The 26,611-nt window shown below is 46.9% G+C and overlaps 1 protein-coding gene across 2 annotated transcripts; it reads right to left on the reverse strand.

Annotated features, from left to right (window-relative positions):
* Positions 1 to 273: 273 nt before the first annotated feature.
* MORN5 (MORN repeat containing 5) lies at positions 274 to 26,584 on the reverse strand. 2 transcript variants are annotated; one of them, XM_048512709.1, is made up of 5 exons: positions 26,351 to 26,584; positions 24,401 to 24,548; positions 22,927 to 23,038; positions 22,080 to 22,211; positions 274 to 490 (listed from the first exon to the last, which is right to left on the reverse strand). In XM_048512709.1, exons 1-5 carry the CDS (start codon positions 26,395 to 26,397, stop codon positions 411 to 413), a joined length of 519 nt encoding a protein of 172 aa, XP_048368666.1. In that variant the 5' UTR covers positions 26,398 to 26,584; the 3' UTR covers positions 274 to 410. The 2 variants fall into 2 exon arrangements, with proteins under 2 accessions (XP_048368666.1, XP_048368667.1); XM_048512710.1 differs by having other exon boundaries at positions 24,401 to 24,571; positions 26,351 to 26,482.
* Between the last annotated feature and the right edge of the window lie 27 nt (positions 26,585 to 26,611).

Raw genomic sequence — 26,611 nt, forward strand, 5'->3', positions numbered from 1 at the left:
TCAGCACACCAATTATTAAAAACATAGTTCCTGAGCTCACCGTTACAACAGCCAATTAATATCCTGGTATAAAGGCAAGGATCCACTTGCGGCTTGTGGGTGGATGTGCGACAGAGTACAATGCTGTGCTGGTGGATTTCAGGCAGCCTTGTTAGTTAATTCTTTTGTGCTCACAATGCAGACTACAGAAAACCTGGCGCTTTACACACCTTGTGGGAACGTTATATTGTGTTGAGGGTGATTAGTCACACAATTTCCTCTCAAAGCAGCTGATGAAGTGAGGTTTTACATTTTATTTCCTTAGTAAAGGTAACAAAAACTACCTTAATGCAGAAATTATAGAGGCTGTGCCATTCAATAAGGAAGTTACACACCAACAGCACTTTGATTCTTTGCTTCCTGCGAAGGGCTCATGCTTTCGGTTTATAGCCAACAATCTCATCCCAACCTTTTCGGCATGTCTGGATGATCCACTCATGTTCATCATTATCTGAAGGGGGTGGGAGGGAGAGAGGAGAACACACAAAGGAAGCATAAAAATTCATTGTATTCAGATTCATTCCCCCCCCCCCCCCGATACCAGTGGCTTCCTCATCATCTTTCTGCCAAATCAGCAAATGCATATTTCACAGGACTGTTTCCAGCTTATATGAACCATTTGCGGTATAAGAATAAGATGAGCCAAGATTTTAAAGTCACAAAAATATCCAAAAATTTTGAAAGCATGGGAAGGAAAAAAAAATAAGGGGGGGGGGAATGGGGGGGGGAAACAAAACACCTGCAGTGGCTGGTTAGTTCCAATAAAGACTAACTGGTATTTTGTTAGCAAATAAAAATACTATTTAGTAGGGCTGTTGGTTGATTAAAGCGTTTAGATGATTAATCATCTCCCTTTTAACCCATCAATTACTTAATTTAATCTGAATAATTTTTATGTTTTACCAAAATCTTGACAGAGGGGCCTTTTTCTTTTTTTTTGCAAGTGGAAGGCAGTGGAAGAGAGCACACAATTTAATTAGCAAAAGCTACCCAACAGTGTGAGAGTGAAATATCCATTAGTCCGATTACAGAACCATCCTGGAACAAAAATGCCTCAAAAACAAGAGATCTGGTTTTTGATTTGCAAACCCCTGAATTATAACTGGCCCTTGTGGATTAACCAACCAACATTTTAATTGTTCTATCTGCCAATAAAAGGCTGAAACCTTACTATTTCATTTCATAAAGTGAGATTTTACTCTTTGAAAGCTTATGCTGCAATGAATTTTGTCAGATTGTAAGGCGCCAATATTCTCCTGTTAAATTTTGCCACTATTTCATATTTTTGTAAGATTAAGCTGCAATCTTAATTAAAGCTAACTATGCACGCAAGGCTCATTGAAGGCACTACTTAAAAGACTTACTGCTCCAGAATTGAAGATTTCATAAATACGACTTTAGTTTTCACTCGGCAAATATAAATAGACGTTACAAGCTGGGGATCCATGGGGAATTGTGGCAAGTGTAACAGTTTGGAAAAACCCCACCCCCAATATCTCCCTCCAGGTCTATCTGAGCTCTCAGGGGCTGAACAGCTCCCTCCCCTCAATACTTTCATCCCTTCAATTATTTAGCCACTATCAATGTTCTGTTTTCTATGGAGCATGCCCTTTTTGGGGGTCTCCCACTTTAGTTAATTTATCATATTTTTCTGTCCACATGGGGAGTGTTTTGTGGAGGCATTGATGCCTGTGTGGCTTTCATCATCTATTCAAGGGCTAGATATAATGATTCCTGCCACAGTATGTAGTTCCAAATGAACACTCACATTTCAATCCTACATAACTCAAGAGTTAAATCCCAATAATTTCAATGGATAGCAGTTAGCCTGGCATGCCAGTCTAAATTGGAATCAAAAATTTTAAAAGCCAAGATGCTATATTTCAGGATAAAATCTATCGAGAAACATTCCTGCACAAGCTCCACTGACGTGAACAAGACTGGTAGGACTCTATTCAATGGAGCTTGTTCAAGAGAACTCGCTTCTGGGACAAGCCCCTTGATAGTTAAATACACATAGTTGAACATGACAGTATACTTTACTCCACATTGAATTAAAACCAGGGCCTTGGAGAGCCACTGCATCTGAAATAACCACACGTCTTTCTCTTCAATGGGAGCCAAGAATGGCTTACATCATTCTCTTTTCTCTTTTATCCTTATAATACCCCAGTGAGGTAGGCTAGATTGATCATTTGTGACTGGCCCAGGGTCACCCAACAAGCTTCCATGGCAGGCCTGGGATTCAAACCTGGGTGATCCCAGCCCGTAATCCACGGTCCTAGTCTGGCACTCTAACTTCTATACCACAGTGGCTCTCTTTAGCAAAGTCCTGGGCTTTGCTAAAGCTTTGTTTACTATGGAACAGACTACCTGAAAAAGCACAGAGGGCATCTCCTTTATCTGTTTGTTAGGCCAGGGAATTTGTGAACATGTTAGGAAAGCTAAAGATTTTTAAAAGTGCAGCACTCTGTTTTTATATGTCTTCCGTATCAGGTTTTCATTGTGCTGAATTCTCATCTGTTTGAATTTGGGAAATGCAGGATATAGATGTACAAATTAATAGATAACAGGATAGTAGAACAGGAATCAGACACCAGATTCTGGATCCAGCCCATGATTAAATCCACTAAACCATCCTGGTTCCTAGCACTAAAATTACTTCTCTGTTAATTTTTTTTGGGGTGGTGGTGGTGGTTATAGAATACAAGTTTTCTGTCTCAAGTAGCTAACAGTCTGAAGCTGTGTTTCTCAACATGTGGGTGGATCACAAGACCGAAGAGGTGAAATACGATGAGCTGGCCAAGCATGCTCTGGGAGACTTGACAACAAATTTAGATTTGCCCTTGAGGACTGCATCCCATTATGCACCAATGTGTTCCCCACTTCCAGCAATCTTTTGCTTCGGATCAGATTTTTAATTACGCAACAGCTTTGATATATGATTTGGGTTAGATTTCCCCTTACAACATTGCTCTGAAGTGACCACGTTTTTTAAAAGGGAAGCCCCACATTTTCCAGGTGTGGAGAAAACCTGACTTTTTTCCACTTCGCAGGGAAGGCGAAGTAAATGTATGTGCAACGTCTCCTTTGGGTTTTTTCCTCCCTCCCCTCTCCTCCTTCCCCCCACCAATAACAGAGCCTTTCTACACTTGTGTCATCCCACCCTCCTCCCACTTTTCTGCCCAGCCCTTTCCTCGTCCCCTCCTCCATTTTTGTTCTGCTCTCTGGTCAGGTGGGTTAAAGTGGGTTTTATTTTATCATTTTCATTTTATTTTGTAATATGTCGGTGTATTAATAATGTGAAAAATGTGCCAAATATCTGTGAACTGCAACTGAAGATTTTGTGTTGTGTAGATTTAGGTTATAAGGGTTGCATTCTAGCAGCATTCTCTCCTGACGTTTTGCCTGCATCTGTGGCAAGCCACAGATGCAGGCGAAACGTCAGGAGAGAATGCTGCTAGAACACGGCCATACAGCCCGGAAACCACACAGCACCCCAGTGATTCTGGCCGTGAAAGCCTTCAACAATACATTGTAAGACCTCTGTTTGTCTGGGGATCCACGCTGGCTTCTGGCAGCCCTGGAGAACTTGTTGCCCACCACGCCTGCATCAACTTGGGGGGAATCCAACCGATCCCAACCTGAAACCCTTTGTTCAACTAGCGACCATCAGTGGATCACTATGCAAATACCACAAGAATACTTATTTTGTGAAGTCTGCTTTAATTGGAAGTTTTCACCATCTTCGGCAGATTTGCGGGGCACTGCTAGTCGTACTGACGGAATGGCTCAAATCCTTGCCGGGTTTTTCCCTAAGCTTGTTTGTGATCAGTGCAGTTTTCCAGCAGAAGAAGACCCATTATCATGGCATAGGGGAAAGTGTTTTTGCTGCTTTCTTCAACCATACCATAGAATCCATCGTTTCCCACTGGCAGTAACATCAGTGTTTCAATATATCAATGTATCCATACATTAATATTACATTCCTTTGGAATATGTTTGATAAGTTTTGTATTCCACACCTCCCCCCTCTGCAGGCTTTTTCAGTAAAGAGCACTAGAAGTCACATGAGGGGGTTAAGAAAGGGCGTATGTGCCGCAGGACACTGATCTGCGCAGGCGCAATACAACTTTCCCATGCTAATTCCTCATGCAAATTTTGTCGATGTGGAAATACCCCCAGGCAACATCTCATGGTGTCAGCACAAACCCAGGGCGGGAGAATGCGATTTGCAAGGAAATGCGTCACTCCTGCACCAAGCCAGAAGAAAGCTGAAGAGGCAGGGACAACAGGAGTGCACAACACACGCTATTTGCCCTGCATGAAAGAGATGTAGGATTTACTGCTGAGAAAGGGCGGAATAAGACGTAGGTGCCTAATTGGCCACAGCGAAATATCCATGAAATACAGCTTGTTGCTCAACAATGCTGTGTATTCATAAAAACCAAACTTGTTCAGTGTTAGCTGAAGTGAGAGTACTGCATTTTTACACTGGGATGGGGAAAAAATTGGCATGGAGTTACTTTGCAAGAGGGCCCGAATAAGTAGAGTAAATTCAGAAGTGTATCTCACTTCAAAAGTGCAGAACTGCCGGTTTAACATTGGATGGGGGAGTTCAAACGAAGCATTCCATTCTGTACATAATGTAACACCTTGCACATTATGTTGTTTCAGCTGCGTATGAATGGATGTGATTTTGAATAGGTGAATTACAGAAATGCAGGCACCTCAGCTACCCTCTCGGAGAACAGCATGGCTTCTCCTGAGCTAAAAGATGACTAGGATGGGGACCAGGAGAAAGAAAACAACTTGGCAGCCGAGTTACATTGCCTAGCTGTGAATAAATTCACCCATGCCACTGTGAGCACACCCCAGATATGAAATCAGAAAGGTGGTTCCAAATGTGATTGTACCAGGTTTCTGAATGGATTGAAGGTGGCTTTACCCCTGTATGCTAACAGTTCTCTGCTCTACGAAGGCACATGTAGATTTTGCCCGATTTCTTTGGAAGAGAGCCAGTGGCCGGAACCCACACAGGATAGCTCAGGAGATGCAGTGCCACAGGTCTGCGTGGCTGGAAGAAATGGCAAAGTGCCACGAAGCCGAAACCTGGCAGAAGCGAAAGAGTTAACTGATGGGCTCGCTGTACTTTTGCCACCCTAAAAGAGGAGGCTGCCTGATAATCGCCGTAGTTGTCGGGTATTTGAATCAGTGCAGCTGCAGCCTCTTCAGCAGTAACCCCTGAAACAAGACAAACTGGGTTTATTGTACTGAATAAGTCTTCAGGCTCCTCCCTGATTGTTCGTAATTGGCGGCCAGGGACTTAACAGCCTCTCGACCACCCTTTCCACGCTCTACCTGACTGCGCAGCTAACAATTTAAATCACAGATGCCGATCCGGCTTGGCGGCAGCTGCTTGTTAACCACGCCGGTCCCCTTAATGCTGTCGCCGGCAGCTTCTGTAACCCCGCAAAACCAGGGTGAGCACGGGAAATCGCATTTTATCCACATTTAAAACAGAATTAAGGCCTGGAGTTTGATTAGTCCTCCCCAGACGGCAAGTTGTAATTACTATTTTTTTTTGTTGCAAATGGCAATTGTTGGGCTATATTAATATGAATGCCAAACCACATCATCACCTTCAGATGTGATCTCTCCTCAAAAATGGTTTGGCGGGGGGGGCGGGGAGGGGGGAGAAAGAGGCAATACAAATACTCTTTAATCAACTGGAAATTATCACCCTGGAGCAATTAGGCAGCTCTCCACATTGCGGGCGAGAGTCCTATCTGAGCTCATTTCTCTTTTAAAAGTTTGTCTGTCTCCTATTGTGTCCCCCCCTTTGGAAGCCCCCCCCCAGCATAAATTCATGCTGAAACGGCGGAGAAGGGGGCTGTTTAGGAGGGCAGCTTTACAAATGAAAACTGAGAAAAGCTTCCAGAGGAAAACGAGGAATGGATACTTTTAGGGCTTCCGTGTGAGAATGCTGCTGAGCTCCCAGCTGGCCTGCCTCACACCGGCAAGGTAAGGCAGAAAGAAGCCTGCCCCTGCGTAGCTTAGGTATGTTTTCCCTTTCTGCCAGAAATGTGAGCCTCAGGCTATTACAGCAAAATGATGCATCCAAGCGAAGGCAATTGAAGCACAGGCCTGTAACTTTGCCTTGTTTGGGACATCAAATATGGCCTTGCCTTCTTCACCCACCCCCCACCCAAAATTCCCCCAGCCACTGTATGCTGCTGACATGGCTTTGCTGAGAGCCCTGCATGTCTCTATGCAAAGAATAGGATGAAGATAAGGATGTCTGCAAATGGATCACCAAGCTGTGATAAATCTGGGGATAAGTGGCCAAGGGTTGCTACCTCTTGCTTATGAAATTCCTGGAGATTTGGGGGCAGAGTCTGAAGAGGGAGCTCAGCAAGGATATTATGCCAGAGCCTACCCTCCACAGCATCATGCTGGCAGGGGATGATGGGAACTGTAGTCCACAACATCTGGAGGTCCGTGAGTTTGACACCTGTGCTCCACAGCAACCATTTTCTCCAGGTGAACTGATCTATATCATCCAGAGATCAGATGTGATCCCAGGAGGTCTTCAGTTCCCTCCTGGAAGTCGGCAGCCCTAGGGCTGGGTGAGTATGCCCACTCAGACCATGGAATTGGAAGGTTATCAAGGGCAAACTAGTGGGAGAGAAGCAGCTCATCCTTGGGAAAGTCCTTTTCTTTCAGAAGAGTGGCGGCAAGGCTGTTAGGTTTTTAAAGACCTGGAACTAGGAGCCCTGTGGATCAGAGGAGAGTTTCCTGCCTCTTGTAGAGGGGAAAACTACAAAAGGTTGAAGCTGAAACGCAACAGCCAGGAAGCCAGTCCCAGGCTGCTGATCTGCTATACTCTGTGAATCTGAGCTACTGCTCTTTGTAGCTGAGGGTGGCCCCAAGGGGATTGCTCTGCATTGCCATATGAGTTGCACCCTTTACACTTGTTAATCAATGCAAATGGTTCTTTCTCCCACCCTGGACATCCCACAGGTATATATACTCCACTTGCTTTACTATCATCAGATCCTCTGAAGATGCCAGCCCCAGATGCAGGCGAAATGTCAGGAGAAAATGCGACTGGAACACGGCCATACAGACCGGAAACCCCACAACACCCCAGTAAATCTGGCCGTGAAAGCCTTCAACAATAAATTGCCTGCTTGCTTGCCTTCCTTCCTTGCCAAGGGTGGACTTTGAATTTAAAATAGCCTAGGAACAAACAGAGTCAAGGTCAGGGGATCAACTTGCTCTATGCTCTGGGTCTTCCTCTGGGACAAAGGTCTTTTGGGCACTTCCTTTCTAAGTTAACAGGCCAGTGTGCCCTTGTGCCTCTCCTGCACAAGCACTAGGGAAGAGGGTCAGACACAAGGAAACAACAAATATTTTGGCAACTGGAAGTGGTTGGAACAGATTACTATCTTGGGCATCTTGCACTGAAGGCAGTCCTCTGCAGCTATAACCCAAAGTTCTGGTGCATCCTTTTGGGCAAGGGACTCTCATCTTCACAACAGAGTATTTGCAGAAGGTAGGGGCACTGGGGACTGTAGCCTCCATGCCAAGCTGTTCCCGCTGCTTCCACTGAGGTGGCTTCTCTAGCCCCATGCAGCCACCTTATGACTACCGAAGAATCATCTCATTGTGAAGGCGGGAGAGGAAAGATAGAAGAATGGAAGGAACAAGCAACAGCCATTGATCAGCCGATGAGAATAAAGGGCAGTCTGAACTACAGTGATGTATTTTTTTAAATTGCACATTGCCTTATATGTTTTTAAAATACTTTTATAGTTTAGGTGATTTTTAATGTTGGTTTATCTCCTGTGTGAACTGCTTTGAGCTTGGGACAAATGGAAAACAAATCTCTTCAATAAATAAATAGTCCCAGGAACTGCTAATTAAAGGGCTGCAGGTTTTGAAACTTGGAAAGAGCCCTCTTTGGAAACTTTGGAATACTACTATCTGTCCAAGCTGAAAATTCTGGATTGGATATTACAACAGTCTGACTCTGCATAAGCCTGCTCTTGATATATTAGAACAAAAACTGTTGTCCTCAAGTGCAATGAAGATTCACTCCCTGACTCAAGGAAAGCTCATGCTGGAATAAATACTATTACAGCCCAATCCAGATCGGTGGGTGGGTGGGTGGGTGGGTGGGGACAGTGCTGTTGCCGCACCACACTACTGCCTCCAGAGGGCTTGTTGGTGGCGCAGGGATGCAAAAAGAAGAGAAAAAGAAAAACTTCCTGCTGCCAGAGAGCCTGCCATGGAGCTCCATGGACCTACATCACCCCAAACAGTGATGTGAGTCAAAGTCCGGGGCTGTGGTGCATCTGGAGGCAAAGCTGGAGTGGAAGCCAACTAGCATCAGCTCTGCCCCCAGCCATGCCTTTGGAATGCCCCTGCTACACTGGCAGATTTGCCTTCTGCAGGGTAAGTGCCCTGAGGAGGGAAAATTTGTCAGTACTGTACTGCCTCCAAATGTTGCTTTGCCCCCCTCACTTGGATTGGGCAGTTAGCTTTTAAAGGCGCCACTGGGTGCCATGAGTTCCTAGGAGATGAGGAACCAGATGCAGAGCCTGAAGACACCGTGGATCAGAAGTTAGCTCCTTGGGAGGAAATGCAAGCAACAGAGCCAGCTCCAAGACCTTCCCTGAAGAACCAATAACAGACTCTGTTATTGGCAGAACCAATAACAGAATCCGATACATTGCAGCTGGGAGAGCCATCACAGCCCCAGACAAATAATCTAAGCACCAAGCCAGCTGCACAAAGAAGGCAAAGACAGAGACCACAGCTAAATAGAAGAAGCGCTCACATTGCAGCTTGATATGGCAGAAGGCTCTGCGAGCTAGAAACATCAGTATCTGAGGAGGACTGAGTCTTTGCAGGATTCTGGCCCTATTAGCAAGGATGTCTTATAAAAGTTTTATCTTGGGCTTGGCTCTATCTGGGTGCAATTAGTATGTTTCACAGGGAAGCCCCATGCACCTGATTTCCTCTCTGTTTCTCTGAACCTTAGTTCCCAGCCTGCTTGCTTCAAGCCTTGGACTGCTTTGACCACGAACGGCCTGACCATGCCTGTGCCTCCTGCCTGCCATGTCCTTGGACTGCCTGACCACGCATGTGCTTGCCATGTCCTTGGATTGCCTGACCACACTGGTGCCTGCTTTGACCTTGGACTGCCCGACCATGCTGTACCTAACACCTGACTGAAGAACACTGGGCCTGTTTCCTTTTACTACGGTAAACTAACATGACTACTACTCCGGAACTTAATATAGCAGGCCAAGGAAAAGTCGGATGCATAAGGCCCCAGGCAATCCATCATGCTTATTTATTTACTTAATTTATACCATGCTGTTTCTCCAGGGGGACCCAGAATGGCTTACATTGTTCTCCTCTCCTCCATTTTATCCTCATAAAAACCCTGTGAGATAGTTTAGGCTGACAGAGAGTGACTAGACCAAGGTGACCAAGCAAGCTTCCATGGAAGAAAGAATGGAGATTCAAACATAGGCCTCCCGGATCTTAGCCCAGTACTGTAACCACTACGCTACATTTGCCCTTGGCGAACAGCAAACTCGTCACGCACTTCTGGATTCCTCAGTCACAAAATCACATGTATTTTATTACTTCAGATTTTGTACCCTGTCTTTTGGATAAAAAAAAAGATGGCTCACACCTTCAAAAATAGATCCCATAAAATATAATCCAAATAGTCCACAGAAGAACAAAACGCCAATGCAAGATAACGAAATGAACAGCAACACAGAATGGCGCAGCCAACATTAGCAGCAAATCCAATAATGGTCAATTGCTGGAATGCAGCCCGCATGCCAAGCACCCACCAGAACAAACTGGCCCTTGCCTGACATCTAAAGGCCAACAAGGAAGGGAGAACATGAACTGTCCTTTCTTCACTTCACTGGTGGGCAGGTCCATCTCACCTGAGAACCCACCGTACTGCAGATGGCAGGGGAGAGCCTCTTAAGAAGATTTGAAAGAAAAGGTACATTCATATGGTAATAAGGCAGTCTCTGAGGCTAAAGTAATATTAAGCTGCATTATACAGTAGCCGATTCATCTAGCCCATCATATCTGTGGTGATTAGCAGCAACTTTCTAGAGGCCTTTTTCAGCCATATATCCTGAGATGCCAGGAACTGAACATTCCAGGGAAGCATGTATTTCACCCAGGGCTAGTGCTCCAGCCTAGTCATCCAAGCCACTGCCTGGGGCAGCAGACTGAGAAGGGTGATAACACACTACAGGCGCTTGGCTAGTTCCTGGCCATTTGCAGTCTGGAACGCCATTGCCTCCTGGATACTGCCAGCCAGGTCTGAGCTGAACCTGATGGCATCATGGAAAATGACCATGGCTTACTTTGCTTGGAGAAACACAATTCCTTGAACTAACTTTGACTCTACCACTCAGAAACATAGCCCTCTGAATGTACTGAACTCTATAAGCCACCTACTACAAGCTTCTATGATAAGTAATGGGTTCAAGGTGAAGGAAAACCAGGAATAATGGGTTCAAGGTGAAGGAAAAAAGATTCCACCTAAACATCAGGAAAAACTTCCTGACAGTAAGGGCTGTTTGACGAGGAATACACTACCTCAGAGTGCTGTGGAGTCTCCTTCTTTGGAGGTTTTTAAAGAGAGGCTGGATGGCCATCTGACAGTAGTGCTTTGATTGTGTGTTCCTGCATTGCAGGGGGTTGGACTTGATGGCCCTTGGGCTCTCTTCCAACTCTATGATTCTATGAGATTACCATGGCCTAAACTACTGTGCTGTGCTTCCTGAATCAAGGCTTGTATATATTGAAGGTTTTAAAGGATTCCTTTCATCTGTCTTTCCTCTACTTGCCCAGCCCAGGCAGATAAGTACTAGCAGATTGGCCACAAACTGCCTCTTGTCCCCCAAATATATGCCATCTCTTCCATGCACACCACTGTGCAATGGAAACCAGCAGAACAATTGGCACCATTTGTCTTGTTTCATGCCCAAGAGCAGAGACTGAAGTGTTCACAATTTATTTCAGCAAAAGATGAATTCTTGCAAACAGGTCGGGCGCCCATTCCTGGAAGAATACACTGATTACCAACAATTTCTCGGGGCTTGCCACAAACAGTATGTCTTTTGTTGGGTAAAAAAGGGAGAATCAACCATCTGGCAAATGCCCCAGAGCTAAAATCTTTCACACGGCTTATAATTCACAATGATTAAATATACAAAAGCAACAGAGTTATAGCATAGCATGTTAAAAAAAACCCACAAGCATGAAGGACTTCCATTGCTTAATTAAACCCAATGCCTGTTTTTCAAAAGTAACGAAAGGACTATATATATATATATATATGTGTGTCCTGAAGAGCTTCAATGTGCAGGGGTGACCCTCCTCTGAATTTACAACCTTAACTATGAAAAAGGCGACCAGCATATCAATGATGAAATTTCTGTGTCTTTCAAGAGCCACTTTCACTGCTGCTTTCTAAATGCCCAGGTGTGATTTTGGGAGCTGTTGGAGGAAGCCAAGACAACATGCCGGCCTTGGCCTCTGGGGCATATCTACAGAAAATGGCATCTAGGACAAGTTCTCAAACTGTGCCCCTTTCCCCAACTTCTTGCAATCTGGATATCATGCCTCTATTGATACACCCTAAAATCACATTAGCCTTTTCTTGTCGCTGTGTCACGTTGATTGCTTATGTTTACCTCACTGTCCACCTGCACCTCAAGATCTTGTTCTCACACACTATTACTCAGTAGTGTGCCTTCCATCCAGAGAAAATGGGGGGGGGGGGAGGAGAGGAGAGAGAAAGGGAGATTTGAGAGAGGAAGGAGTGTGAAAGTGAAAGGAGGAAAGAAACAGGTAAGAGAGAGAAAAGGGGAAAGAAAGGGGGAAGAGAGCTTTGGTGGCAGCAGTGGGCGGGGGGGGGGGGAGCACCCTTCCACATCTGCCCCCTTTCAAAGGCATCCTAAGGGTGTGTGTGTGGAAGAGATCCTTGCAGGGCAGCTTCCCCTGCCAAGAAAGAACTGAGTGGGGCAGGGCAGCACAGCACAGCACAAAGTTGGGTAGCTCTGCCTCCCTACCAGCAGGCTTGCCACAAGAAGCAGCCAGGCCAGCCATGGAAGAAAAGGTGACCTGGTGGTGGAGGGAGACTGGCAGCTGACCACCCTTGCGAGGCCTTCCCTGCTTTCAGCATCAGCTGTTGTGGCTGGTTGGTAGCCCCATTGAGAGTACTATAGGAAAACAATGGCTGTCCTCTGTACCTGCAGGGGGTGGCACCCCAGAGTGTAGGGTGGCTCCCGCTGACAAGGACTGGGAGACCTGCACCGGCAGTGATCCTGGAAGCTCTGCCCAGAACCCCTACCTTACCTGCGCTTGTGTTCTCTGGCCCTGGTGTCCTTCTCCACCTGCCCTGGAGAGGGGGAGGATGCCCCCCCGTGACCAATTAGAATGGCACCTGGGGCCAAGCCCCGTCCAGCACCCCCTTGTTATACATCTGCTTGGCCCTCGAAGACTGCGGCATCAAGATGACAAAGACACTGTGGCAAAACCTGAGATTCACCAGATGAGGCAGGGGACAGGAAGATGCAATAACTGAAGGATGCTTAACACAACCTTGGGAGAGTGCCTTATAGGATCCTCAGCCCTGGGTGAAGTTTTCCACTGGGTTGTATCAATCCAACTTCTCTTCTTGCACTTCCTTCCACCATCTGCCTATGTCACCTCTCCAGGTCTGGGACTGCTGAGCCCACTGCCTGCTGTTCTCCCTCTTCTGCTGCCATATCCACAGATTTTTCTACTACTTAGCTTGCCTGTCTAATGCCTTCCTCACATTCAGCTTCCCAGATCTCTTAGCATCCCAGATGCTATTTGATCCCATTCTTACCAACAGAACACCACACACCCTGTCCTTTGTTCTTTCTGAGTTTCTTTTTATTAAAATATATGAGGTTAATGAACTTTTTTTTTGCTATGGAACCTTATTGTTTTTAGAATCCCATTACTGCACCTTCCCCCTCAGAAGTTGGAAAGTTCATAAATATTCCATGACATTACAGGAAGTAACAGAGCCAAGGCCAGTTTTTGCCATCTGAAAGTGCCTGTTTGTTTATGTGCTATAGCAAATGTTTGAAATGGGGCTAAAGACATCTAACTGAATGACCAGCTCCAGTTCTAGTTTGATAATGGTTGAAAACTCAGAGGGAATGTTGACAGTCAGCTCATTGCGACTGTCAGAATGGAGTGGGTTTAAAAACTGGAGAAGTATATACTTATTAATGGATCTCCATTGCATTTATTTATTTATTTTTATTTATATTTTAGACTTCTATAACGCCCCGTCCCCGAAGGGCTCTGGGCGGTGCACAACATATAATAATAAATACAATCATAAAACCAGTATAATTAACTAAAACTTATAAAAGCAGCGAGACTAACTAAATATTAACATTATCTGGAATTGTCTGTACTTAAATCAAAATCACCAAATTTTGGACAAATATAGAGCAAGTTATAGGACCTCCTATCTCCATTTTGCAATAAGCTCTGTGATATCAAGGAAAACAAACACTGGAGAGAGATGTTGATGGGGAAATGTTGTTTCCAATGAACTGAAAAAGCCAAAGCAACAGGACTAGAGGCTGATGTAATGAAAACGAATAATGTCTTGGTAGCAAAGTAAGCATTCCCAAAGGATGAGAAATGTCGCCTCAAATCTGCCTCTTGAGGAAGAAGGTATCATTTTAGCCAACCTGCTTGGCTCTTGTCTGAGGTTCTGCAATGCTTCCTGCCATCTGCTTTTGATGCTTCTAAGAGCTGGCCAGAAGCCCAGCGGGCTTTCCTGCCTTTCCTGTAAAGGAGCAGTCCTGGATCTGTTCCCTCTCCTTCCAGCTCCCTTTCTTGGTTTCTTTTGCACACAGCTTGGCTATTTACCCGCGCATTTTGTCACCTCTGTGGCCTTGTGCCTTGAACGACTTCTCTTGGGGCTACTGGAGTTCCTCCGATGTCAGGCAAGCTATGGCTCTTTCAATTGTGTCAATGCCCTTAAAGGAAGGGATGGACTCCTGAGCTACATCCCTTCTTCACACCCATGTCCTCAAAAGGAACCTGTGCAGAGAAAGAATCGGGGGCAAAAGGCCTCTCGTGCACATTCAACTGACAATTGTTTTGCAGAACGGGATATATACAATGGGCAATTTACTAGGGGGTGATACTAGTGGTAAGTTTATAGTAATAAAATGTAACAAAGGAGAGTTCAAAGCGCATGGATTTTTAAAAAAAGACACTGGAATTCCTAGGCGTTCCCGCCTGGGCTGATCTGTCTGGGTTCCTGTGTTTCTGGAAAGCGCGTGCTTATCACACTCATCAGCAAGGTTGCTGCATTCCATTGGCCTGGGTCTGTGCCATGAGTAGCCATTTAGATCATTTTGTTTAATATTTTGAAGTAAGGTGGACTTTGTAGCAGATGATATTTATAGTGTGCTACCCCCCGCCCCCCCAAAACTAAGGCTACTAAGAATCAATGCAATGCAGTGTATAGAAGTTCAGGTTCAGCTCTTGATGAATTTTATGACACTTCATGGCTTGTTTTAATCTTGGTGATTTTTGTGTTTGCTGTTTTCATGATTTTATCAATGTGTTGTTTTTACTTTGTGAGTTACCTACAGAAGACTCCTGGAGAGTCTTCATTTCCTAAACCAACCAAGACAGACCGACTGACCAACCTTACGTTGTTGTGAAGATAAAGCAGATCATCTCAATTTACACTGTTCCAATTTCCTGGAGGAATGCCAAGATGCAAATGGAATGAAAATATCCTTAAGAAGTGAATATAATGAATATAATATAATCCTTAAGAAGTGAATATAAAGAAGTGAATATAATATCCCGAGGAGATATCATTCATCTTATGCTATTGCGGTACACTGTGATCCAACGCTGGTTGCAGATTTTCCATATGTGACATCAATGAATCAATGAACCCTGAAACATTTTGTTTGCATTCTAAAAAATGAATAAATAATTGCTATCCGTAACTTACAAGAACGGGCCCTTGTACTATTTTAACCATAAAATTTTTTTCCCTGTCCTCCATGCTTTTACCCCTCCAATCATGAAATTACATTGCATTGCAGTGGAGAGTGGTTGTAAAGGATTCAATGGTGTTGATGAGCGGGTCAGCCGCCTGGCCTTGACTACATTCCACAACCCGGGCGATGGGCCAGCTTCTGCGGCGGAGACCTTATCTCTGCGAGGGAGATGAGACCTCCGTTCCCATGGGAATCCGGGAGGGGGGATGGGATGGACAGAGTTATAACCTGTGCTTCTGGCGGGAGATTTTATTCCTGCCACGGCGTGTACGTGAGCTTTCTAGGATGTCTGAATAAACGGTCTTTTACACCCAAAAAGCCTTTTATTTCTGCTTCTATGGAATTCCTTACATTGTGGCAGGAAACATTCGTTCATCTATCTTCCTAGTGCAGTGGACTCCTGGTGTCTCGGCATGGAGATGTTGAATATTCCTGTGGATAGCTGGGTAGCCCCCAAAGAGGGCTCCGAGCTTTCCCTTCTGGATTTGGAGGAACCGGGCGGAGAACTGGTCTTTGGTAACTCTTTTCCCCGCCCTCAGATCGACACGAAGTCTTCCCTTACTTCGCTGGGATCAGGGACCAGGAGACGACCATGGGGACTTACATGAGCCGCTTTGGGGCGCTGTCTATGGATCGAGCGCCTGTGGATCGGATATCTGCCCGCTTCCTGCATGGATTACAAACCTCAGATGCAACCTGTCACGGAGGAGACGGGCCTGACTACACCTTTCATGCGGCAACACAGGAGTCCATTGAACGATTCCTGGATTCGTATTTTGGTGATGCTCCCAAGAATCCACCGCGGGCATAGCACTGGGGCCCGCCCCAAGACCACCACATTGAAACCGGGACTATATCGGGGATTGGGAGGGGTATCCAGACTCAGCTCTCCGGATCGGACCCCCCAGGTCCCGGATCGGCAGCGGCCCCTGAGGTGCCCCGGGGAGCCACCGGTGGGCACGGCGTCCTACGCTCAGATGAAGAGGAATCCGAAGAAAGTCTGCACTTCCCATCCGGATCTATTCCCCCTCCCATCAAAAGAGAGCTGGGATGAGGAAGTGGGACCGATCGCTAGATGCCTGCAAGAAGCATGGGGCCCGTGGAACGCCAGCTATGGGAAGAGGAACGCAGAGCAGCTGCAGCAAGAGCTGCGAAAACCTGCAAAAGAGACCGGAACAGCAGCGCGGAAGCTGTAAATCCAACTCGAATTGGACCGTGCCAAAACCGCGCTGCAACGGCAATATGTGCAGAACCTATCAGTCCACATGATAAAGTCCTGGAACACTCCAAACTGGACTTACAGCTGCCGCCAACGCCGAAAAGCTGCTTCAGGCCTTATGCGCACGCATTTAAAGTGGAATCTAACCTGCAGCTGCTCAACGACCTAACTGGCCAAACTGGAACGCAGAGAAAGCAGCTTTGCATGCGCGACCAGGATGCATTGGACTCGCGAAGCGGAGAGAGAGAGCTAGTCATTTTGGAGAGGGAATTGAAGAAGCTAGCAGAACAGGATGCCCTAAGTTGGAGCTCTACGCTGTCACTGGTACAGCCAACGCCAGAGGGGCAACGCCAAGTTGGGTCCTGCTACGGGCGCATCTGCCACCCTCTCCAAGGACCGGGCTCCCACCAGAACACCAGCCGCACCGGGCGCTGGTGCCCCCCTAAATCTCCACCTCCCACATTCCTCGCCCCCCCCTGCCCCCGGCTGCCTCGCTAACCTGCACAGCCGCCGTCATTTCCAGCTGGTGCCAAGGGTCAGGAGAGAGGATATTACAGACTCCAATACCTGCCCGCTTCGATGGGACCGCTTCCAAACTTCCCTACTTCATCCTACAACTCGATGCCCACATGGGAGTGACTATGACGCATTTATACCGGGTCTGAACGCTAAAAAATACGGGACATCGTTCCGCTCAATTTGGATGGGGCGGCAGCCGACTGGTTTGTGACTCTTTTTGAATCTGCAAGATGAGGATACTCGCGACGGTGCCGCATTCCTCCAAGCCTTAAGGGCTCGCTTCCAAGATCCGGTGCTGAAAATCGAAGCTATCCGCATTTCATCAAATCTATTCAGCAAGGCAACCGCCAGTTTGCAGAGAATTTTGCCCGCGTGAATTTTCGTGGTGGCGGCTGCTCGACTCCTCCTGGAGTGGCCTGGAGCGCATGAAATGTGAATACTTCTCGGATGCTGTCGACGGCAAACTGGCGCGGAAACGGTGTTTTTAATTCGGATCCCCCCGCGACTATTGCTGATTGGATCGAATTGGGATCCCAGGTGGCGTCTTCGTTTGGAGTACGCTCGTGCCGGGGGCCGCCCACTTCAAAAAAACCCGGCCTAACTACTTTAATTTCACCGCTGCTACCTCACCGCCAAGTTTCTCCAGCAGCCTCTACCGGTGACCACCTCCGAGCGCCGCATGGCCACGACCGGGATTGTGTCTTTACTGCGGAGGACCGGTCATCTAGCCAGCTAACTGCCCGAAAAAAAAAACAGAAGGCTAACCGCCCGCCGCCAAGACCTACTTCCGCTAAGCCACCACGCTAAATCCGGGTCACTTCCAACAGGCTCGGCTCTAAGGCAGTTACCGGTTAGGCGCACTCCAGAGGAGGGGAAGCAGCTGTTTGCCTTTCTTCAGCCCCCTTATGGATATGGGTTCGACTCCAGACGCTGTGAGTGAAGGCAGCGCCCCATTACGATTTATCTGCCGCTTCTGGCACAACCCCGCTAAGCATACCAGCATATAGCCTTTTCAGCCCTTTGTAGATTCTTGGGTGCTCCCATTGTTTAATGCGAATTCCCAGGTGGCGGAGGAACCAGGGTCTAGACCGAGTCCCCTGGCTGGCTCCATACCGTTTCACAATTCAAATGGACGGCAGTCCTCTCGGGAGCTTAAGCTGACCGCCCAGTCTAAAAAACGCAACCGGTTCTCCTCCGCTGCGCTGACCATTGGGAGAAAATTAGTTTTATTCTGGCGCTTCAGTGGCCAAACACTCCATAGTTCTGGGCATGCCATGGTTGTTGTTGCATGAAACCAAAATTCATTTGGAAAGAAAGGATCTTAGAATTCACTGACCTCCCCGCGGAGAACACATGAATTGGGGAAAACTCGGCTTCTCCTGACATACCCCTGGCTTCATCAGCTTATGCACGCTTCTAATTCGCTCCCGATTCTACCGCATTCCACCGGCTTACCAGGATTTTAGCCAGAGTATTTCAGGAGTAAAGAATGCTTATCAGTTGCCACCCCATAGAGACACTGACTGCAAAATCGCATTATTGCAGCCAGGGGCTTAACTGCCCAAAGGTAGAAATTCCACCGCGATGAGTCCCAATGAGGAGAAGGAACTTTCGTGCCTTCTTAGACAAGAACCTCGCCGCTGGTTCATATCGGGCGGGCTACCAAACACTTCACACATGCTGCTCCTGTATTGTTTGTTAAAAAAAAAGATGGGTCTTTACGCTCTCCTTGCACAGATTACCGAGGACTCCACGCGGTCTCCCTGTCCAATAAATACCCTTTGCCATTAATCAATGGACCTTTAGACGCATTGGGCAAGGGACGCGATTCTTTACTAAAGTTGGACTTGAGAGAAGCTATCACTACAGGGTCAGAATTGCGAAGGCTATGAACACTTGACCGCATTTTAACACCTAAAGTTTGGACAGTTTGAATACTTAATAATGCCATTCGTCAAGTTAAGTGGGGCCCCCGGAGCTTTGGTATGGCGGTCCTTATCAACTAAGTTCTCTCCATGATTTTATTTGCACAAGGGAGTAGTGGTGTACTTAGGATGACGCTTTAATTTATTCAAGAAAACCATGGAAGAGCATGAAGCATTGGTTCGAAGCATTGAAACGCTTTGTTCTCAACAAACTCCCTCTTTGCCAAACTTTCTAAATGCTGTTTCCACCTCAAACCTCTTATCTCCACTCATTTGGGTTACCGGATCTCTCCCGAGGGCTGCAAAAAATGGATCCTGCTAAGATTGATGCAGTCCCTCCAATGGCTCTGCCCCTACCAATCTAAAGGAACTCCAATCTTTCCTAGGTTTTGCTACACTTTCTATCGTGACTTTGATAATCTCCAATTCGGCTGAACTGGACTCTCCCACTCACAGACCTCTCTTTAACGCACTAAGGTAAAGATCCACAGACTGCACAAGCCCGGGGCCCCTTTCCTGGTCTTAAAGAATGTCAGACAGCCTTTTCAGCTTTTAAAAATCTGCTTTTACTACCGTAACCTATCCTGAAACACCCCTGGACCCAGATCTCCCGCTTGTGGTTCACGTGGATGCCTCGGACAAAGCTTTTGGGGCAAGCCCTGTTGCAGAGAAAATAAAGATGATAGGCTGGTTCCGCGGTAGCTTATTTATCAAAGAAATTCTCCGTGCTGAGCTCAACTGGACTGGTAGGGGATAAAGAGACTGCGGCCATCAAAGTAGCACTTCCACTTGGCGCCACTCGGCTGGAGGGGGCTAAACACCCCTTTCAAGTTTGGTCGATCACAAGAACTTCACGCCTTCCACCCCCCTCAAGATGTCCGCTGGCAACTTCGCTGGGCCGCATTTCTTTTCGCGTTTCATTTCTTTCACTGTCCATTTTCTCCCCGAAAACCAATAAACTGGCTGATGCGATCTCGCGCCTACCCGAGGGGGGGTGGAGCTGCCTTCCACGGGACATTCACGCGACTGTTCTCTCCACCTCCCAATTGGGGCTGGCTGAAACCAGACCTCAGACGTCCATCCCTCCTTCTCTACCTATTCCCAGCATGGTCTCTACTTTCCTACGGGAACTCGAGGAAGGGCGGGCGCTGCGGTGCCACCAGCGGAGGAAGGTGACTCCCACCAAGTGCGCCTGGAGAATCGGTGTTTAGGCGGCGGGGATTGTTGGTATCGTGCTCGCATCCGTAAGCAGGTTCTCGAGGCTCGTCATGATGCTCCGCCGGCCGCTGGACATTTTGGCTTCCTAAAACTCTGCATTTGGCCCGCCACAATTTGGTGGCGCGCAATGCGCAAGCGACATTGAGACGATATTAAAGCGTTGCTCTTGTTTGTGCGGAAGCCAAGAACGTTCCGGGAAAACCCCATGGTCTGTTGAAACCTCTCCCGGTGGCCTCCCTACTCTGGGAAGTCATCTCCATGGATTTTATTACGGATTTTGCCAGAAAGTCAGGGGCAACATCGGGTCTTGTGGGTGGTGGTGGTGGACTTATTTTCTAAACAACAAGCCCATTTCATCCCATGTGCTTCCCCATCCCTCCGCCTCCTGCTAGCCAGCTCATTGTTCATTATTCAGCATATTTATCGCCTACAATCCACTCGCTAAGGCGGTCCTCCGTAATCATGCTGGGCCCCCAATTCATTTTCAAAAGTTCTGGAAAGCTTTTCTAGGTTTGTTGGGGGCCGCCTGCTGCCAAGGTCGCAGCCCACCACGCCTTCAAAGTGACGGTGAGTCAGGAGAGAACGAACAGAACCCTGGAGCAGTATTTACGCTTGTTACATCTTCAACTACCACCAAGACAATTGGTGCGAAGCTAATCTCCTCGCTTTGCAGAATACGCCTATAATAATGCGGTTCATAGCAGTACAAAAAAAAAGACCCCTTGGAAATTGTGTCTGGTCGGGTCCTTCCCTCCGTTGTCGCTAAACTATCTCAAGGCGGAAGCATTTCGAATCCTCCGGAGTTTCAGCAGTGGATTTCATCTCTGGCCGAGGGGTGGAAAATGGTCCAGACTGCCTTTACAGCAGGCTAAAGACTCCCAAAAACTTCAAGCCGGATAAGCACCGCCGGATTTCCCTTTGCGTGTGGGCGCAATACTTCGGGTGTATTTGACTACCAAAAATCTCAGAGACGTGCATAAATTTTCAAAACTAGGCAAAAGATTCGTGGGACCTTTTCAGATTACTAAAGTGATTAATGATGTCACTGCCCGATTGGACTTGCCTAATTCTCTAAGTAATATCCATCCTGTCTTCCATTCCAGTTTACTCAAGAAGGCACCCGCTTCCGATGTTCGGTACTCCACTCCGCTGAGAGACCCCCCACCGACTATTATTGATGGCTACAAGCATTACGGTAAATTGACGCCATCCTGGACTCTCGCTTTAATCACCGCAAACGCTTGCAATATTTAGTCTCTTGGGTGGGGTATTCCTCTGGGTATAATCAATGGGTTTATTCCGGAAATATTGACGCTTCCGCCTTTCATTTCTGCTTTCCATCGCACTCTTCCGCGCACAAACCTGGGGGGGAGAAGTCTTTTTTAAGGGAGGTGAGTGTAAAGGATTCAATGGTGTTGATGAGCGGGCCAGCCGCCTGGCCTTGACTACATTCCACAACCCGGGCGATGGGCCAGCTTCTGCGGCGGAGACCTTATCTCTGCGAGGGAGATGAGACCTCCGTTCCCATGGGAATCCGGGAGGGGGGATGGGATGGACAGAGTTATAACCTGTGCTTCTGGCGGGAGATTTTATTCCTGCCACGGCGTGTACGTGAGCTTTCTAGGATGTCTGAATAAACGGTCTTTTACACCCAAAAAGCCTTTTATTTCTGCTTCTATGGAATTCCTTACAGTGGTGGAGGGGAGAGAGCATGCTAGCCTTGCCTTCAGTTAACAGTCTGCTAACAAAGAACATGATCATAGTCTCCTTTTCCATATTACACGGCTAATAGTGCCTAAATATAAACTGCAACATTTCAATGGGAGTTGCCAAACTGGCCCCCTAATTGTTCTATTGTACGTAACAACACATCCAGTTTATCACTGTGTCTTGTGGAAGTTCAAATCATTTATCACAGAGCATAGGAGGGATGCTGGGTCTTGGAAAAAGTTGACCAAGGAAGTTTCTCTGCAACCTGAATGTTATAATTTCAATCCTGTACAGTCACTCCAACAGACAAAGCTGTACCTGCATTCCTAAGAAATCGTTGTTTATAATCGACCACCACCCTGGTTTCAGGATTGTAGAAACCATCGCCACAGTCATAGCAGCCATCTGGGATGCTCCGAGGAGGATGCAAGTTTGTAAGTTGAGAAATGCCTTGAAATACAAAAACAAAAAGGGTAAGAATATGCAGGGCTTCAGAGCAGAATGAATGGAAGGGGCCATAAATGGGGCCCTGGTCTTTGAACCGCTCTTGTGAGCAAGAATACTCATAAGCAGAGACTTCTGTGTTAATGTCAATGTTTAGGAAAGGTACTCCACAAATGGCCTACAAGCTGCACGAGTAACTTTTTAAGGGACTAAAGATCAGATGCCAGTGGTTGCCACTGGCAGCAAAAAAAAAGGAAAAAAAGATATAGGGGTGAATGGTAACAGAGGAAGGAAGCAGCAGCAGCTTATTTGGCTAGTTGCCTGATTTCCCATCAGACTCAGTGGGTCCTACGAGACCTATGGGCCACCTTCTGAGACTAGTGAGGAGTCCAGTCTCATTTTGTCTTCTGCCTTTCGCCTTCTGCTTGCTTCAGAAGGCCTTTAACAGTTGCTTGACAATACACCAATGACTATTTTGTTGCTGGCTCCTGAATTCTGTTTAGCTGCTACATGATGTTTTGGTGTTTTCAGTGGCTGTGTGTTTACAGTGTCACTCTGATTGTACTTACTGATATCACAGAGCGGAAAATTGATTGCAATTCACTAAATACATCTATCTACACCCACCCACCCACCCATTTATGCATTTTGTTCCTCATAAACTAGTCTCTCTTAATGAACAAATTTGGTCTAGCTCATATGACAGCCACTAAACCAATACCTGCAGGCTTCAGGCCACGACAGATTTCTGTATAAAACCGTCTGTCGTAACCATCGCAGTAATGCCACTTTTCGTCTTTGTATTCCAAGCCATCTGCAAAGGTGAATTTCCCCTGCAAGGCAAGGAGGGGATTTATTAACCATGTTCTGATTTGAAGACCAACCCCATTTCCCACCCAGGAATCAGTGAGGTTAATGAAATTTCCTTTTTTTTGTGGGAACATGGTGAGACAGACCACCTGGAGACTGGACATGATAACATGATATAAGGCCAAACCACACAATGCTGGAGTTCTAAGCAGGAAACTTGGATGTATTTTGACTCCAAAAGGCAGCTGTAGGGGGACAATGTGGATTGGGGTTGTTATGCGGGGGGGGGGGGGGGGTTGATTTAACCCCCTGTTGCCATTTCCACCTTGGGTTGCTTTAAGCCATACATGGAGGACCTATTTTCAATTGGAGGTAACAGTGTGGTAGAATTAACTCTTCCCCTCAGTGTCATGGCTATGATCCATATCACCTCCCTCTTCCCAACACTTGCACACCTTTGGAACGTCTATAACTGAACACCAGCATCATGTGTAGCATGGTCCTATACATCAGAGTGTTCAAAACATTTCATGTAATCCCTAATCCAATCATGTTGCAAAGTAAGTCAGTATTATTATAGTGCAGATGGGAGTGTGGTGACTCACCTTAAAGGTACATACTGAATTCATGGCAGAGGGATCTGGGAACCTCTTGCCTTGTAGCTAAGTCTCTCAACCACTGGACCACAGGATGTCTACAGCTGTTCATTTAGTATGTGGCTAAACAGGGGCTTGACCTCACCTCTCCTAGGCCAACACCACCAACCTGTCCACTGGTTTAACACAAACTCTCTCCAAATTACAAACCCTAACAGTTCTGAGCACAAGACAATGAATGTGCAAAGAGGAGCAGCAGACACAAATACGCCAGCCCCCTCCCACCTCCACATAATCACCAGCAATGTACCTACATGCGGAGAAACTGTTTGAACATATACTCCTGCCCGTGGTCAGGAAAGCACTATTGCCAACTGTGAGGAGGCAGCTACACGTTCTCACTTCCTGCATGCATAGGCACAGTGACAAAAGCCTGAAAATCTCAGGAGCTGGGAGGGGGGAAACAAGGGAAAACAGTGTGATCATTCCCAGATCTCCCCTTCTCTCACTGACTGAATGCCCAGAGGGGTTAGGTGTCCAGAAATTACAAAGAACTGTGTATAGGATCCTTGCATGCATACATTAAGGCAAAGTCATCTCCATTAAAAAAAACCCGAACAAAACAGTGGTTGCAAACAAAATGTGGGCCCTGCTCTCCAGCAATGAGTTTAATCTAGCCTTGAACAAGAATTTTCCCAACTGCATAAGAATCCTTCACTCCCTCAACTGAAATACTATAATTACAACTGTTTTCATTTTCTACATGTGGTGAGGATTTTGTGATGATACCTCTATGGCTATTCCAGAGTCCCAAGTTCCTTCGTATTTGCTCCCACTGGGGAAGTGCAAGGTGCCCAGGCCGTGAAACATTCCATCTTTCATCTCACCAATGTATTTGGTTTCCGTTGGAAGAGTGTAAGTGCCTAGCCCCTCCAATCTGTAAAAGTCCACAAGGAGAATCTGAAGAAGAAAGAGAAAAGGCAGCAGCAGGGCAGGCTTCCATTGTGCCTGGACAGGCAATAGCTTTGGAAGAGCACAAGGTACCTGGCATCTCCTATGAACAGGATCTAAGCAATGGGAAAGACTTTTCTGTCTGTGTTAACATGCAGGAGGGCATTCCAGATCAGACTTACACTTACAAAAAGTGTGACATACGTCACATGCATCTATGGCAGTGATGGCGAACCTTTTCGAGACCGAGTGCCCAAACTGCAACCCAAAACCCGCTTATTTATCGCAAAGTGCCAACATGGCAATTTAACCTGAATACTGAGGTTTTAGTTTAGAAAAAACGGTTGGCTTCGAGGCATGCGTTACTCAGGAGTAAGCTTGGTGGTAGTCAGTGGCTTTGCTTTGAAGCAACCATGCACTCTTCCAACAGATGAATCACAACCCTATGAGGGTTTACTCAAAGCAAGCCCCATTACCAGCAACCGTGCTTACTCCCAGGTAAAGGATTGTGCTTTAGTTCTTCACATGAAAATCAGTGAGGTTTAACAGTGCTTAACAGGGTTACCTACACTGCTTCCCCAAAACTAGGTCTTAGGTTTAATGCTAATAATTGAGCCCAGCGCCCCAGGCCAGCCTAGATGTGTGGGGGGGAGGGCGACTCTGTTTGCGTGTGCCCACAGAAAGGGCTCTGAGTGCCACCTCTGGCACCCGTGCCATAGGTTCGCCACCACTGATCTATGGGCTATCCTGGGACAGAAAGGAGTCTCTCCTTCTCCCCCAACACGCACGCCACCAACTGCCTCTTTGGAGGCAGCACAGTGGTGTTGTCCCTGTCCCCCACCCACCCACCCACCCACCCACATTGGATTGGGCACAAAATGGATTGGGCACCATTTATTTCAGCATGAACTTTAGAGAGTCACAGTTCACTTCTTCATGTGCTAATACTGCAGGAGGAATAATTTTTTTTAATAGAGAAAATTACAAAAGGAGGAGGAAAAGGGAGTGGAGACAGAGAGCGACTAAGTTTGACTCTCATCATAAATCTTTCCGTGAGCGTAAAGGTCTGGAACAGATCTGGGTGTAGCATGGACTAGGTGATGAGAGAACAAAGGCCACAGATGGTGCTGAGGTTTTTCCTGCTTTGCACCCCGTTTCTCAATGGAGGAATGTGGAGGTAAACCAAACCAAACCGTTATTCTAGAATGAGCAAGTTTTTTTTTCTTTAGTAATTTGCAATAACTATAATGGTCCCTTTGGACGCCAGTGCCTAAACTAAGTATATACTAGGACCTGAATGGAGCATGCGAAAACAAAGATGGTCCAGTATGTGACGAATGAAGTTACTTTTCTTTTCGTTTGGCGAGTCAGAATTTCGGCTGTAGTCTGATTTATTCCCATTTACCACTGTTTGCGCTATGCAGAATTAATGCTTAAATTTGTGATTTCTGAAAATCCTCGTGTGCACTGCTGTCAATTCTCACCCATGCACCCCCAATCACTCCATCATGCAAAAATATCACCATTGTTATATGTGCTCCAGCTGGAAAAGTTAGGACGGGATTCAAACGCAATCTCGTTGTGTCAAGTCCTCTCTATCCCCATCCTTTTGTAACCCCCCCCCCCCCGGCCCATACATATTCTCAAAACGATTCCCGAGGCCGTAATAGTTTTCTTTGCAATCTTTAAGGTGCCACTGCATTTTGTTGTAACAGACTAACGCGGCTGTCTCTTTGCAACCAAACGGTACACAAGCCTGGCTAGCACACCCTCTCCTTCCTGGCCCACCTGCCGTGAACGCGCTGCCCCAAGTAGTGGCTGCCCGTGTGGTCCATAGCGGCTCCGCCACGGTCCCACCGCCTCAGGTAAGCTTCGACAGCCAAGCGGTGGTCACCATGACAACAAGGCACCACGCTACCGGGAGAGGGGGGGAACTGGGACCGCAGAGGGCGTGGCTGAGACGAGAAATTTGACCGCGCTCGCCTCCACGCTTTCAAGCACGCCCCCGCCGCCGTGGCTATTAGGCGCATGCGTACATTTTCTGCCGGT

This window comes from Sphaerodactylus townsendi, linkage group LG12 (genome assembly GCF_021028975.2).
Source record: "Sphaerodactylus townsendi isolate TG3544 linkage group LG12, MPM_Stown_v2.3, whole genome shotgun sequence".
Classification (NCBI taxonomy): Eukaryota; Metazoa; Chordata; class Lepidosauria; order Squamata; family Sphaerodactylidae; genus Sphaerodactylus; species Sphaerodactylus townsendi.